Source organism: Galleria mellonella, unplaced genomic scaffold (assembly GCF_026898425.1).
Source record: "Galleria mellonella isolate WM207_F2 unplaced genomic scaffold, CSIRO_AGI_GalMel_v1 utg54, whole genome shotgun sequence".
Classification (NCBI taxonomy): Eukaryota; Metazoa; Arthropoda; class Insecta; order Lepidoptera; family Pyralidae; genus Galleria; species Galleria mellonella.
Genome location: NW_026442114.1, coordinates 432,155 through 444,218, shown reverse-complemented (window position 1 = coordinate 444,218; position 12,064 = coordinate 432,155). Strand labels below are relative to the sequence as shown.

At 33.4% G+C, this 12,064-nt stretch overlaps 1 protein-coding gene across 1 annotated transcript; it reads left to right on the top strand.

The window, feature by feature from the left end:
• Positions 1 to 2: 2 nt before the first annotated feature.
• LOC113509696 (acylphosphatase-2-like) lies at positions 3 to 5,493 on the top strand. Its single transcript, XM_026893095.3, has 3 exons — positions 3 to 309; positions 2,712 to 2,821; positions 5,089 to 5,493. The coding sequence occupies exons 1-3, from the start codon at positions 172 to 174 to the stop codon at positions 5,204 to 5,206; spliced, it is 366 nt and encodes a 121-aa protein (XP_026748896.1). The 5' UTR covers positions 3 to 171; the 3' UTR covers positions 5,207 to 5,493.
• The last annotated feature ends 6,571 nt before the right edge of the window (positions 5,494 to 12,064 follow it).

Here is a 12,064-nt window from a genome sequence, read left to right as displayed (position 1 = left end):
ATGAAAAACTGACAACTGAACCCATAGCTATCTGTCCAAATAATTTATAATTTCCTTTTTTTAATTCTTAGAATGCAAAAGTGTTCGAAATATCGAATTTGATATTTTCCCTCGAAGGTTCTACTGGAAGTTTGTGTGAAATGTATAGAATGTAAAATTATTTATTTCTAGATGTTGCGTTTATTAATTTTGACAACGGTGGCAAATGTACTAAGAGTAAACTCTAGCACAACCGTACCTATCACGATGGCACTGAAAGCTGCAGATTTCGAAGTCTTTGGAAGGGTCCAGGGCGTTTTCTTTCGAAAGGTACTACTCAAAGTTAGATAAGAAAACTTTGTAAATAAACAGTTAAAAACTACTTAATAAATTAATGGATAAATTATAATAACCAATCTAGTTATTTAAGGTTATCCAAGACAGCTGATCTGTTAATATTATTTTAGATAATATTAATAATACCAGCAGTTAAGATCTCTGTGGTGCGTTAATTAAATATATAAAGTTGTGCCAATATATATATTGGCATAAATTATTAATTCATTACTTTGTACTTAATATTTAACTGCAACTTCACTAATTCACCAGTAATATTAATTGCCTTGTGGGCCTAGCAGAGAATAGGCCACCCTTTTTTTTCCTATGGATGTTGTAAGAGATAACTAAGGGAATGTAATGGTCAAGAGATGGGCAGCAGTGTCCTTCTTAAAACATCATGAAAGCCTAACTTTATAACCAGGAATACAAACAAACGCGTACGTACTATAGGCCGTTCTATGACTCACTCATATGACGGTCATATAATATAAGGTATCATATGATATAAAATAATAAACATTTCATAATGATTAGCCTAGTTGTTAGAGTGCCAAGAGGTAGCAAACAGACTCACTTTTATGTTTATAAAACTAGTGAGAATTTACTTATTTATAATGCACAAACACTAACTTAATTTTCCTTTTTAGATATTACTGTTTATATTATCATCTATTAACATAGATAAAGAACAGTACCTAAGTATAAATATAAGCTTCATTTTGCAAAAAAGGATAAATAAAATCAAAAATAAAGTATTTGTATTCTGACAATTATCAAATCTACTGTCAATATGTTAATTTTTTAATTTTGTACAATTTAGATTATTTTTGAAAAATATTAGAATTCTCAAAACAGGCTGTTTCTGAATTATTTGAGTTTCTAAATTCTGAATCAGATCTTAACATAGCATTACATGCTTTAGATTTTGAAGTCTTTGGAACTGTTTAAGATGTATATTTCTGAGTAGTAAGTTTAACTGCACAGAATTATAAACCCAAATAATATAATGAATTATAATCTCATTTCTAAGTTTTCTAAATTCAATATCTAGTTGCCAACTAAGGAAGCTTAACAGTTTCCCAATTAGCTGGGTACAGAAACATAACACCTTAGTCATCATAAATAAATGAAGATGTCAATAGGGGCTGCGGTAGATGGACACATTATTTGTTTCATTCATATTCATAGTATTTGGTCCTATGTGGACCAAATACTATGAACGCTCTGGTTATAGATTGAGCTCCCTGTCGAGGTTTTTCCAAAAAACTCCTACAAAAAAGAAGTAAAGAGGTTTCTTCAGAGTCAGTAACGAGCGCATGATGCTCCTGATATTACTGGCGAACATAGGCTAAGGTAACCGCTTACCATCAGGTGGGCCGTAAGCTTGTTTGTCAACTCAGTGATATAAAAAAAAGATAATAGGCGACATGCTGAAGAAAGGCTAAAAAATACCAATAACCGACGAGTGTGTATAAAAGATTGATAAATGTGGAGGACGCGACAGTTTGTTTAAATCGAAGCATCGGCGGTCCCTTGTTTCTGCCCACTCCAATGAGAGACAAATGTGACAGATATGTATGCCTTGTACTATTAATAATCTTATTCTATCATTAACAATTATACCTGCCTGTAATTTATCGGCGGAGGGGGGGATAGTTAGTAATGGAGATCTATCTAACAGCGTCATTCCTTGCAATATCAAATCGACCTCCACGCAGTTCTCTCTGGAATCAACTCATTCAACTAGAATCATCGTGGTTAGTTCTAGATGAATTTCTCACGAAAGGCCAACTGATCTTTCTTCATCCTCACCTATCATGCTTGACTGGTGACCAGCCAATGCCGATATCGCAGGCGAAGTTACCATTCTATTTCCGTCCATGAAACCTGTAATTTATTAAACTTGCTACAATTACAAGAGTAGTAAAAGTGGCGCACTCTAGAAGCAAAAGTTTTTAGGCTATCTTTGAGGCTTTTGACTGGATGATGGATTTACATGCCATTTATGAATATACTGTTTTTGAAATGAAAATAAACAAGAACAACAGAAGTTAATGAGACGAAAGAAATTAGAAAAGACAATAATAACCATTTATTGCTATTTATATTAAATACAGATTCTTGAAGTCTCTCTAGCTATTTTTTCTACTTTTTAGGGATTACTTTATGAAATGCTTCTTAAAAAGAATATAACTTATAGAATAACCCAAATGCAAATATTCAGACTGTCTAAAAAAGAATAAGCGGATAAAAATAGCCAAATTATAAACAATAGATATAGGGAAGTGATTCTAGATTATCTTTGTCATTTGTATATCTGCAGTTAACATTATAATTACTATACAATTTCTTACAATAAATTCCATAATTAAATATCTATTACATTGTTTTAGTATACCAAAGAGCAAGCCGACAAGTTGGGTTTGCGAGGCTGGTGCAAGAATACGGCGCAAGGCACTGTACTAGGACACATGCAAGGACCATCGGATAAAGTGGAAACAATGTGAGTTATACTTCTACCTAGAATCCATTTGTTTTAAACATTGGAAATACAAGATTTGTTTACATAAAGTGGTTAGATCTTTTGTTGTTTATTTTAGAATTTAATTCAAATTATTGACTGCAAAACACTTATGCGGTATTAGATATTAGGAATTTAATGAACTTGCGATATCTTTCCCTACTGGTGTCCCGCCAGCGTATACCGATGGGGCAGGCATTCATTTTTTATATATTATGTTTCCCGCGGTTTTGCTTGCATACATTAGTATTATATATAAATTATTATATGTGTAAAGTTAGAATATAACCTACATGAATAGAACCTTTAATTCAGTTTCATTCAGTCCTTTAAGTGTGATTAACAAAAATAGCAAACTTACACATAGAAAAAAAATCTGCAAACAGGGCCTTTTCGTTTAAAATTATAAAAATAAGCTACGGAACCCTAATAATGCAGGTCTAATATGCTTTTGACTATTATTTCACTAAAATAGTAGCAAATTACACCTGCCTGGTAACAAATTAATCTTGTATGTGGACGTAGCACCAAACAGTAATACGCGCACATTGTTGACCCTAAAACCTTTCCCAAGGGAAACCGGTAACATTTAATCTGCTTTCTGTCATTTTGGTAGCTTTGTTAATGAAACATTATTGAGACAATTGTAAGGCCTCTAATTGCTAGTTAACTTATGGTCCTTTCCTTAATCTCCCGTAAACAATAGTTTATAGAACTTGCCTTAAGTAAGTTAGCTATACCATACATTGTCTGATCCGACTTAGCGAGGGGACATAACTATTGTAATTTCTGAAAGCAAACGTTATAGCATAGTACCTTACTTTTTTAATGGATTATAATGGAATGGTAACGCAGCCTGTGATATCGGTACACTTTTTTTTTTTATGGGTAAAAATGGAATGGTAGCTCCGCCTGCGCTAACGGGATACGCTGACGGAGCACCAGTGAAGAATGATCGATGAGAATGAAAACAGGCCAGTTAGCCCATCCTGACGAATTCAATTAGAATTAGCCACGATGGTTTCCAGGGGGAACCGCGTGGCGGTCGACCTGTTAGGGTATATTGCTAGCAATGAAACTGACTAAAATTTAACCATGAAGATTTCCATAGGAGCCTTCGTGGAAATCAACCTCATAAAGTAGTTATACGAACCACCTCTTTAGCAAGGCATATACATGAATGCTTCTATAGGTTTGCATTTTACCGTCACAGTTTGCTTTGACGTCACCGTATTGTTTTGTAATTTAATAACAATTAAAAAGCTACTGTTTATTTACTATAATAAATCATAATAACTGGTAAAACAGCATTAAATAAATGTACTTTCAAAATATATATAGAAACGTTCATCACGAAGCTTTGTTTTTTTTTTCCTGAACAATGCTTCTAATATAATGTTCTAAATTTTTGTACAAAACTTTACAATCAGAATGTAGATGGCATCTTGCAAATATGTTCAATATTCTTAAATACTCATTAGCTTTTATTACCTTTTGAGATGAAAGAGGGAAGTACTCTCTCTACATGCATTACGCTTAAGCTGTTTTAATTTCCTTGTTTGATATAATTATCTGAAGATAGATCCTTCATTTTGTTTCTTACGGAGATACAACCATGGAAATAAAGATCTCTACCCTGTGCTTACACACATTTCTTGCGCTATTAATTATTAATTCATGCATGCAAACCACTTCTGGTTGTAGGAGTAGTATGCGATCTATTTGTTCATGATATGTCAGTTTAAGCCATCGCTGGGACCATATATCCTGATTCATATAGTTTGAATGAACGAATTGAAAATTCTTAACATCTATTCATTCAACTTTCTTTTCATGTTCCCGAACGCCTCATATTTCTCATTTTAAACGACTTCAAAAAGACTCAATTTGGAAACTAGATGACTACGTCAATTCTGTATCAATCTTGATTCTTTTTGAAATCTATAGGATTATTACACTGCCATTTTCTAATTCTTTTTGTAATACTTTCAACTAATCGTAACGAATTATAATCAGTCCACCACACCAAATTTATCTTTTCATCTTTCAAACCCAATGAAGGCAAATACATTCTCCAAATTCTAAGAGCAATCAGATTATTGCCCATTGATAACGAGCTAAAGCATTACCAAGTTCGGAATCGTTTTTTCGCGCGAATTGCGATCAGTATCACTGTTCCAAGGAAGTTTTTGTAATTTCTTCAGCCTATAGAATAATGTGGAGGATTTCATGACCCAATTTTTTTCCAGGATACACTGGCTGAAAACAACTGGTAGCCCGAGCAGCAAAATTGATAAAGCCGAATTCAGAAACCAGAAGGACATTACTGAGTATACATTTGAGAATTTTAGTATTCTAAGAGATTAATTTATTGAATCTCTCGCGTATGCCCAAAGCGAATACAGTGCTTTCAGTAAATATTGCGACTGGACCTCGCAGTTATTTATATAAATCATAAAATGAAGTTTACTTGATACTCCCAGCAATTGTATTGCTAGCTGATTCGTTTAAAACTAAAAATTATTATTTTAATGCCAGACATACCATATTAGCTTTGGGTTTTAGCCCCGTGTGATAATATTGCATAATATGTATTTGTTTTAGTATTGTTATATTGTTTTACACATTTACACAAATTATACGTTTAAACCCGAGATATTTATTTTTATTTTTTACAACTTTCTAAAAGAAGTAGATTCTCAGTTATAGTCTCCAGCGACTTCGCCCACATGAGTCATTACATAAAGTATCCCATGTGCTAAATTATGATATAATCAACCCGTGTACCAAATTTCTTCAAAACGGTCCAGTAGTTTTTTCATGAAAGAGTAACAAACATCTAATCATCCATCTATAAAATTACATTTTTCGTATTTATTATATTAATAGGATGTGTAAGGTGCGTGATAATTATAATTCCAAACCAATTTTAATAGTTTCTTTTGCAATCGATAAAAATGACTCGTGCTATTACGTATGAAAAATTACAATTTAAAAGTATTTGTAATTAATTACAAAAGGGGGGACCCTGTATACATAAAAAATGACGATTTAAAAGTGTTTGTAATCGGCTATAAATGGAACCCTATATTCATAAAATAATGACGATTTAAAAGTACTTTTAAATAAGTCTATTTGAATAAAGATAATTTCGATTTGACTTTGAAAATTAGTTTTGACACAGTTCACTACATTTTCGCGGAGCAAAATCTTAATTTCTCTTCAAACGGTTTTGACCAATGTCAAAGTGGTGGTTTATTACCCTAAAGCCATAAGTCGGGCTATAAATGCAACGAGTTACATTTATAGCTCGACGACTCAAAGAGAAACTGTTTATTCGGTCAGTTTAGTTCAGTAAAAACCATTAACGGAAATTGATCCGGTATATTATGAGAATTCTTTAGGCAGTGTTATCATAGTACAGATAATGTCTTAGGTAAGTCTTTATTTATAACTTGGTAGCACGGAATATGCTTTGCAAGGATCGATAGTGTTTTTACTAAAGTACAATAGGAAAGTTGCTTTTTTTATTCCTGAAAATTGAAATAGCAAATAAAATAACCCACCTGAACTATTATCATCATATCAGCCTTTAACTGTCCACTGCTGAACAACAGCCTCCCCTAGGGGGGTTGTGCCAGTAGTTGCCACGTTCGGCAGTCGGATTGGTAAACGCAGTCGGTTAGGCTTTAGAGATGTTTGAAGTAGGACGCTGCTGCCTATCCCTCGTCCTCCCTTAGTCGCCTCTAACGACACCTACGGGAAAAGAAGGAGTGGCCTATTCTATGCCGGGACCACACGGGATGAACTATTATAGAAACAAAATAACCATGGGATAAGGAACATCTTATAGATAGTTACAATATACTATCCTTTACCCGCAACTTCGTCCGCGTATCCGGTACATGTTTATTGACCGGGATAAAAGTAACTTACAGTCTCCTTCATCTCATATATTACGTGTATACAAAATTTTTATAGTAATTGGTTGAGCAAACAAACTCACTTTTACATTTATAATATTAGTAATGAATATAAAACAAACCGACTAAATAAATACTTTGAAAAAAAAAAATTAAGACTATAATTGGCAATAAAACCAATTTTTTTTAATTTATAACAATATGTATAGCGTGTTGAACAACATTGAAAAAACGACCAGAAAGCCCACTTTTTATCGTCGGCCGGAGTACTCTGTTGTATCAAATAATATAATTTTCTAGTTGCCAATATCAGCTTCGGTAGAAAGACAAATAGTTCAATTCAATTGCATTCTCTTTCTGATAGAAAAATTCTTAGTTCGCCAAGAAACGGACTAGAAATTCAATAAATCAACACTGCCGCCGAGCGTTCGAAATCCAAGTATCTTTTAGACGTTCTTGGGTCGTATTTCCACTTTTTAAATTTATTCGTATTTGGAATCCAGTGTTATCTGGATATAGCCAGTATTATATCAAATAACTTAATATTTTATTTAAAATAGGTTTTCTTCGATTTATGCAAATCATTGCACCAAATTTATCATAGATATTATTTTCTAGATTTTAGATAACACGGCATCAACTAAGATATGTGTGTATCCTCGCCGTGTGGTTCCAGCAATTAAAGGACCCTTTACTTTGTCATGTGTGTCGTCATATATGCCTAAATGATCAAGATTCTTAAAACATCACCGAAGCCTAACTGCGGTTGCCAACCTGCCCGCTAAGCGTAGGGAGACTTTGTACAAAAGTCGATTGCTTGGGTACCTCTGTCCCATTCGTGTTTCAACCGTGAAGCAGTTGTGTTTGCATGGCTGTGTTTCGGTTTGAAGGGTGGGATATGGCGTGAATTTACTGGGTACAGAGGAATAACACCTGAGTCCTCAGGAATGGCAACGCCAAAGAGTATACTCTGTTATGTCCATGATACTGCTCATGTCTATAGGCGACGGTTACCACTTTCCATCAGATGGACCGTCAGCTTGTATGCCATTCTAAGTTGTATAAAAAAAAAGCACTACTGACTAACCCCCCTTATGGGGGAGGCCTATGTTCAGTAGTGGTCAGTTAACGGCTAATATAAGAATAAAAAAATTAAAATGTGTGATTTAAAATACCATCCCCCAAATATAAAGTTTTATGGAATATGGTCTAGAACATTTTTCGTAAAACCTAATCTCATACATTCTGATAGGGCAAGTATTATGTTTATCTGTGTATAACGCTACCGTAACCGCCACGAAAAATAAATTTCACCTCTCTCAAAACTTAATTATCTGAGCCCAGTCCGGGGCAAATAACATTTTTAAGGCCTTGGGTTGGACCATACAAATTTTTCGTTCAATCTCGTTAATTAGTTGTAACACGAAAATAAAACTGAATATTTTAATTACAATTCCTCTCGCGTCTACCTTCATCCAGTAAATAAACACAAGCTTATTTCCCGAGACCTCACTAAAAGGTCCATAGCAATTACTTGTGTAATGAACAAAATTCAGGCTCATCCAACCTTTTTATCGGTTGGTAATAACATATGACACAGGTGTATTCAAGGTTGTTATACACAGGTAACCGAGGGTCGCAAAAGGGTGAAACGAACTTAGCTACCAAAGATGTATCCAATAAAGCTAGTGAGTCTGTCAACGATTAAATTATACCCTTTTCACTTTAAATATATACTAGTACTGTTACCCGCAGCTTCGTCCACTCGAATCCCTTCCCGAGGGAATTTCGAGAAACCTCAGTGAAATGAAATGAAATATTTATTTGCTTTAAACAGATATTTAACATAATAAGGGTCATGTGACAGAACTTTTGGCATCTGTGTAATTCCGTTAAAATTGTAGGCGTGCAAACTGAATGTATTAATTAAATAAGGATATAAAATTAATGTTGGTAATTATTAAAATTAAAGAAAAAAATAATTTAAATTAAACCAATAAATTTATATAGGTACATAATTAATGAAATATCGTCATATAAAGTAAATGATTACATTTTATATGTCATAATAATAGCAAATTACAATCCATGACAAGTCTTATAGTATTACAGATTATGTATTTTTTATATTAGAAAATACATTTTATACATAATGTTCAAATTTATTACTTAGAGAATAACTACCGTACGCGGACGAAATTGCACGCACAGCTATTAAAAATATAAGCTTATTAAAAATAATTCATAATTTATAAATGGTAATTGTTTTTGAAAACCTACCGGATTTTGAGTTAATATAGATACCTGCAACTGTTTCCAACAATTTTCTATTTTTTCAACGAATATTTCTATTTTACCAAAGGTTGACTTGAAGAAAATGGTATACAGCATTACCATAAGTCTACCTTTTGAACTATTTTTTTTTTTGTAATGTCAATAAAATCTTTTTTTTTCTTATTGGGATAAAAACTTTCCTATCTATATGGAACAAATAATGCACATTTACAAAATTTCATTAAAATCAATTAAGAGGTATCAGAGACGTGAATGGACATTATACGATTAACCTGTGTTACCATGTTTATTCACATTATGTAGAATAATACTTCAATGTATTAACCAATCATGAAGCGTTATGAGCTATAAGCTCAACAATCGGAAAAAAATACCGGATTATAGAGAATACGTAGTCGTTACGACTCAATAACTGTTATCCGCTTACTTGTATTTCTTATTGTTTACAATGCGCGCATTCACGTGTAAAAATATGTAAAAGCAGTAACAAAATATTCTTTTTGTTGAGAGCCACACTCCACATTTTCATCTTTCTATCTTCATAAAAATCAGACTTAGTTGAAAAAGTTATGATAGATAGATAGATAGATAGATAGATCGTTTATTTGTTTGTTACTAATCACACACAACATGTACATAAGAATAGACAATACATAAAACAACATAAGATTTATAATTGTGTTATTATGTGTGATCTGCAGCAATACAAAAAGGTCGAAGCTCAGCGTGTAACATTGTTCAAGGAACAAAACACTGATTTTCAGCTTTAACCCATTTGAGGGTACGTGAAAATAATAAATAAAATAAATACAAAATAAAAAGAGTAATATTTTTGGTGATTGTCTGTGCAGTGTGTGTATAATAAAAATAATGTAAATAGTTCAAGAGTATAATTTGATATAATTTTAACTGAGTGGTAAGGATAAAGCGAAAAAAAAAAAAAGAAAATATTAATAAGAGAAACATGGAAAAAAAAAAAATATTAAAAATCATTACATGAGTTTGCAACCGCTAGCCAAGAAATTTCTGTGGAATGCCTAAAATTTGTTTTTTTAATAAGTATTCTTTGTGATGTTTTTTAAAACTTTGTACGGTAGTCAGATGCCTAAATGGTGGCGGGATGTTGTTCCAACATTTTGTTGCTTGGTAGCGGAAGCTGCCAGTAAATGCCACAGTTCTGTGTGCTTGAAATGATAATTTCGAACAAATGAATCTGTATCCATACATACGTGAAGAGAAATTTAGCTTTTCAAAGAGATAAACTGGCTGTTCACTTTTTATTACATCGAACAATAGACTAGCCAGATGTAACTGTCTTCGCGATTCCATATTCAAAATTGAAGCATTGTTTAAATAGGGACTAATATGGCTTCGGGGGGAATATTAAAGCAAAAACGACAACATGCATTTTGCACTCTCTGAGTCAGGCGTTGAGTTCTGGCCAATAGTCGTGGTCCATACACAATGTCTCCATAATTAAATTTGGATAAGATTAATGATTCGCATAGTGTAATACGAACTTTTTCCGATAATAAATTACGAATTTTATATAAGACCTTAAGGCGATAAAAACATTGTTGTACTACATTTAATATATGCCTTTCAAATCGCAGCCGACTGTCAAAAATAATCCCCAAGTTTCGCGCTTCTTCCACTCGTTCAATACTCTGATCCAGGATATTTACTGTAATATTTTTATTTATTATGTCAGTAATTTGTTTTGTTGATCCAAGAATCATATATTTTGTTTTGTTGGGATTAATAACCAATGCATTTTCTTGTGACCAGGCAGCAATTTTCTCCAAGTCCTTATTAAGTTTATGAGCAGCGTCAGTAATCGCAGCGGGGGCTCCAGAGATATAAATTTGTATATCATCAGCGTAACAATGAAAATTACAATAGTTTATTGCATTTTCAATGTCAGCACAATAAATAATAAAAAGAAGTGGCCCGAGTATCGAACCCTGAGGTACTCCACGGTCTACCAGCTTAGGCTCTGACACTGAGTAGGAACCATCCAGCTTTTGTATTTTTACCGATTGGTATCGGTTGCTAAGGTAACTATGAAACCATCCCACAGAGTGCCGATCCAAACCATAATATGTCAGCTTTGAAAGCAAAAGAGGTACATTTAAACAATCAAAAGCGCGAGAGTAGTCGAGTAAAGTTAAAATAGTACCATTACCAACATCTTGTGAAGCAAGAATATTATCTACAACATCCAGTAAAGCAGTGGTAGTGCTTTTACCTTTACGGAATCCTGACTGATACTTTGGCAGGATGTTGTTTGTTTCAACGTATTTCAGCAACTGAGTATGAACGGCTTTCTCCAAGACTTTGGACAGAAAGGATAGAATACTTATTGGTCTGAGATCATTAAACTCGGCAGGATTATTAATTTTGGATAAAGGAGTAACCAATGCATGTTTCCATTGACTAGGAACTTTAGACGTAACAATAGATTTATTAATTATGTTGGTTATAATTGCTAGTGTACGAGGAAGAGTCAATAGTATCATGTCTCTACTCACCCGATCACTACCCAATGCATTAGATTTTATTGCCGAGATATACCTAGCAACATCACTCTCTGACACCGGCTGCAATCGAAAACCAGCTGTACCATACCTATGAAACTCATAGTAAGTGAGTTTTGATAAAGACACATTATTCGGTCCAGGTACATTTAAAAAATGTGCATTAATGTTGTCGGAGTTATTGAAAAAGGACGGTAGTATATCACTTTTAGGGGAGTCCACGGAAATATTTTCCTTTAACTTTTTCCAGAATATTTTACCATTACTTTGTTGAGAGTTTATATGATAATTATAGTAAGCTCGCTTTTCCCGATCGATACTACTGTGAACGAGATTTTTAAGGTCTTTATTTTTTTTTTTTTTTTTTTACAACACAGGGGGCAAACGAGCATGCGGCTCACCTGATGGTAAGTGACTAAATCTTTATAATATTTATTGTGTACCTCCAATCCTGACATTACACACAGGCA

What these genes read in the sequence shown, in the direction of transcription:
- LOC113509696 (XM_026893095.3), top strand. Translation starts at nt 172, where the DNA reads ATGTTGCGTTTATTAATTTTGACAACGGTGGCAAATGTACTAAGAGTA. An exon ending in AGGGCGTTTTCTTTCGAAAG is followed by an intron (nt 310 to 2,711) that starts GTACTACTCAAA and finishes ACATTGTTTTAG; the next exon opens with TATACCAAAGAGCAAGCCGA. An exon ending in TCGGATAAAGTGGAAACAAT is followed by an intron (nt 2,822 to 5,088) that starts GTGAGTTATACT and finishes ATTTTTTTCCAG; the next exon opens with GATACACTGGCTGAAAACAA.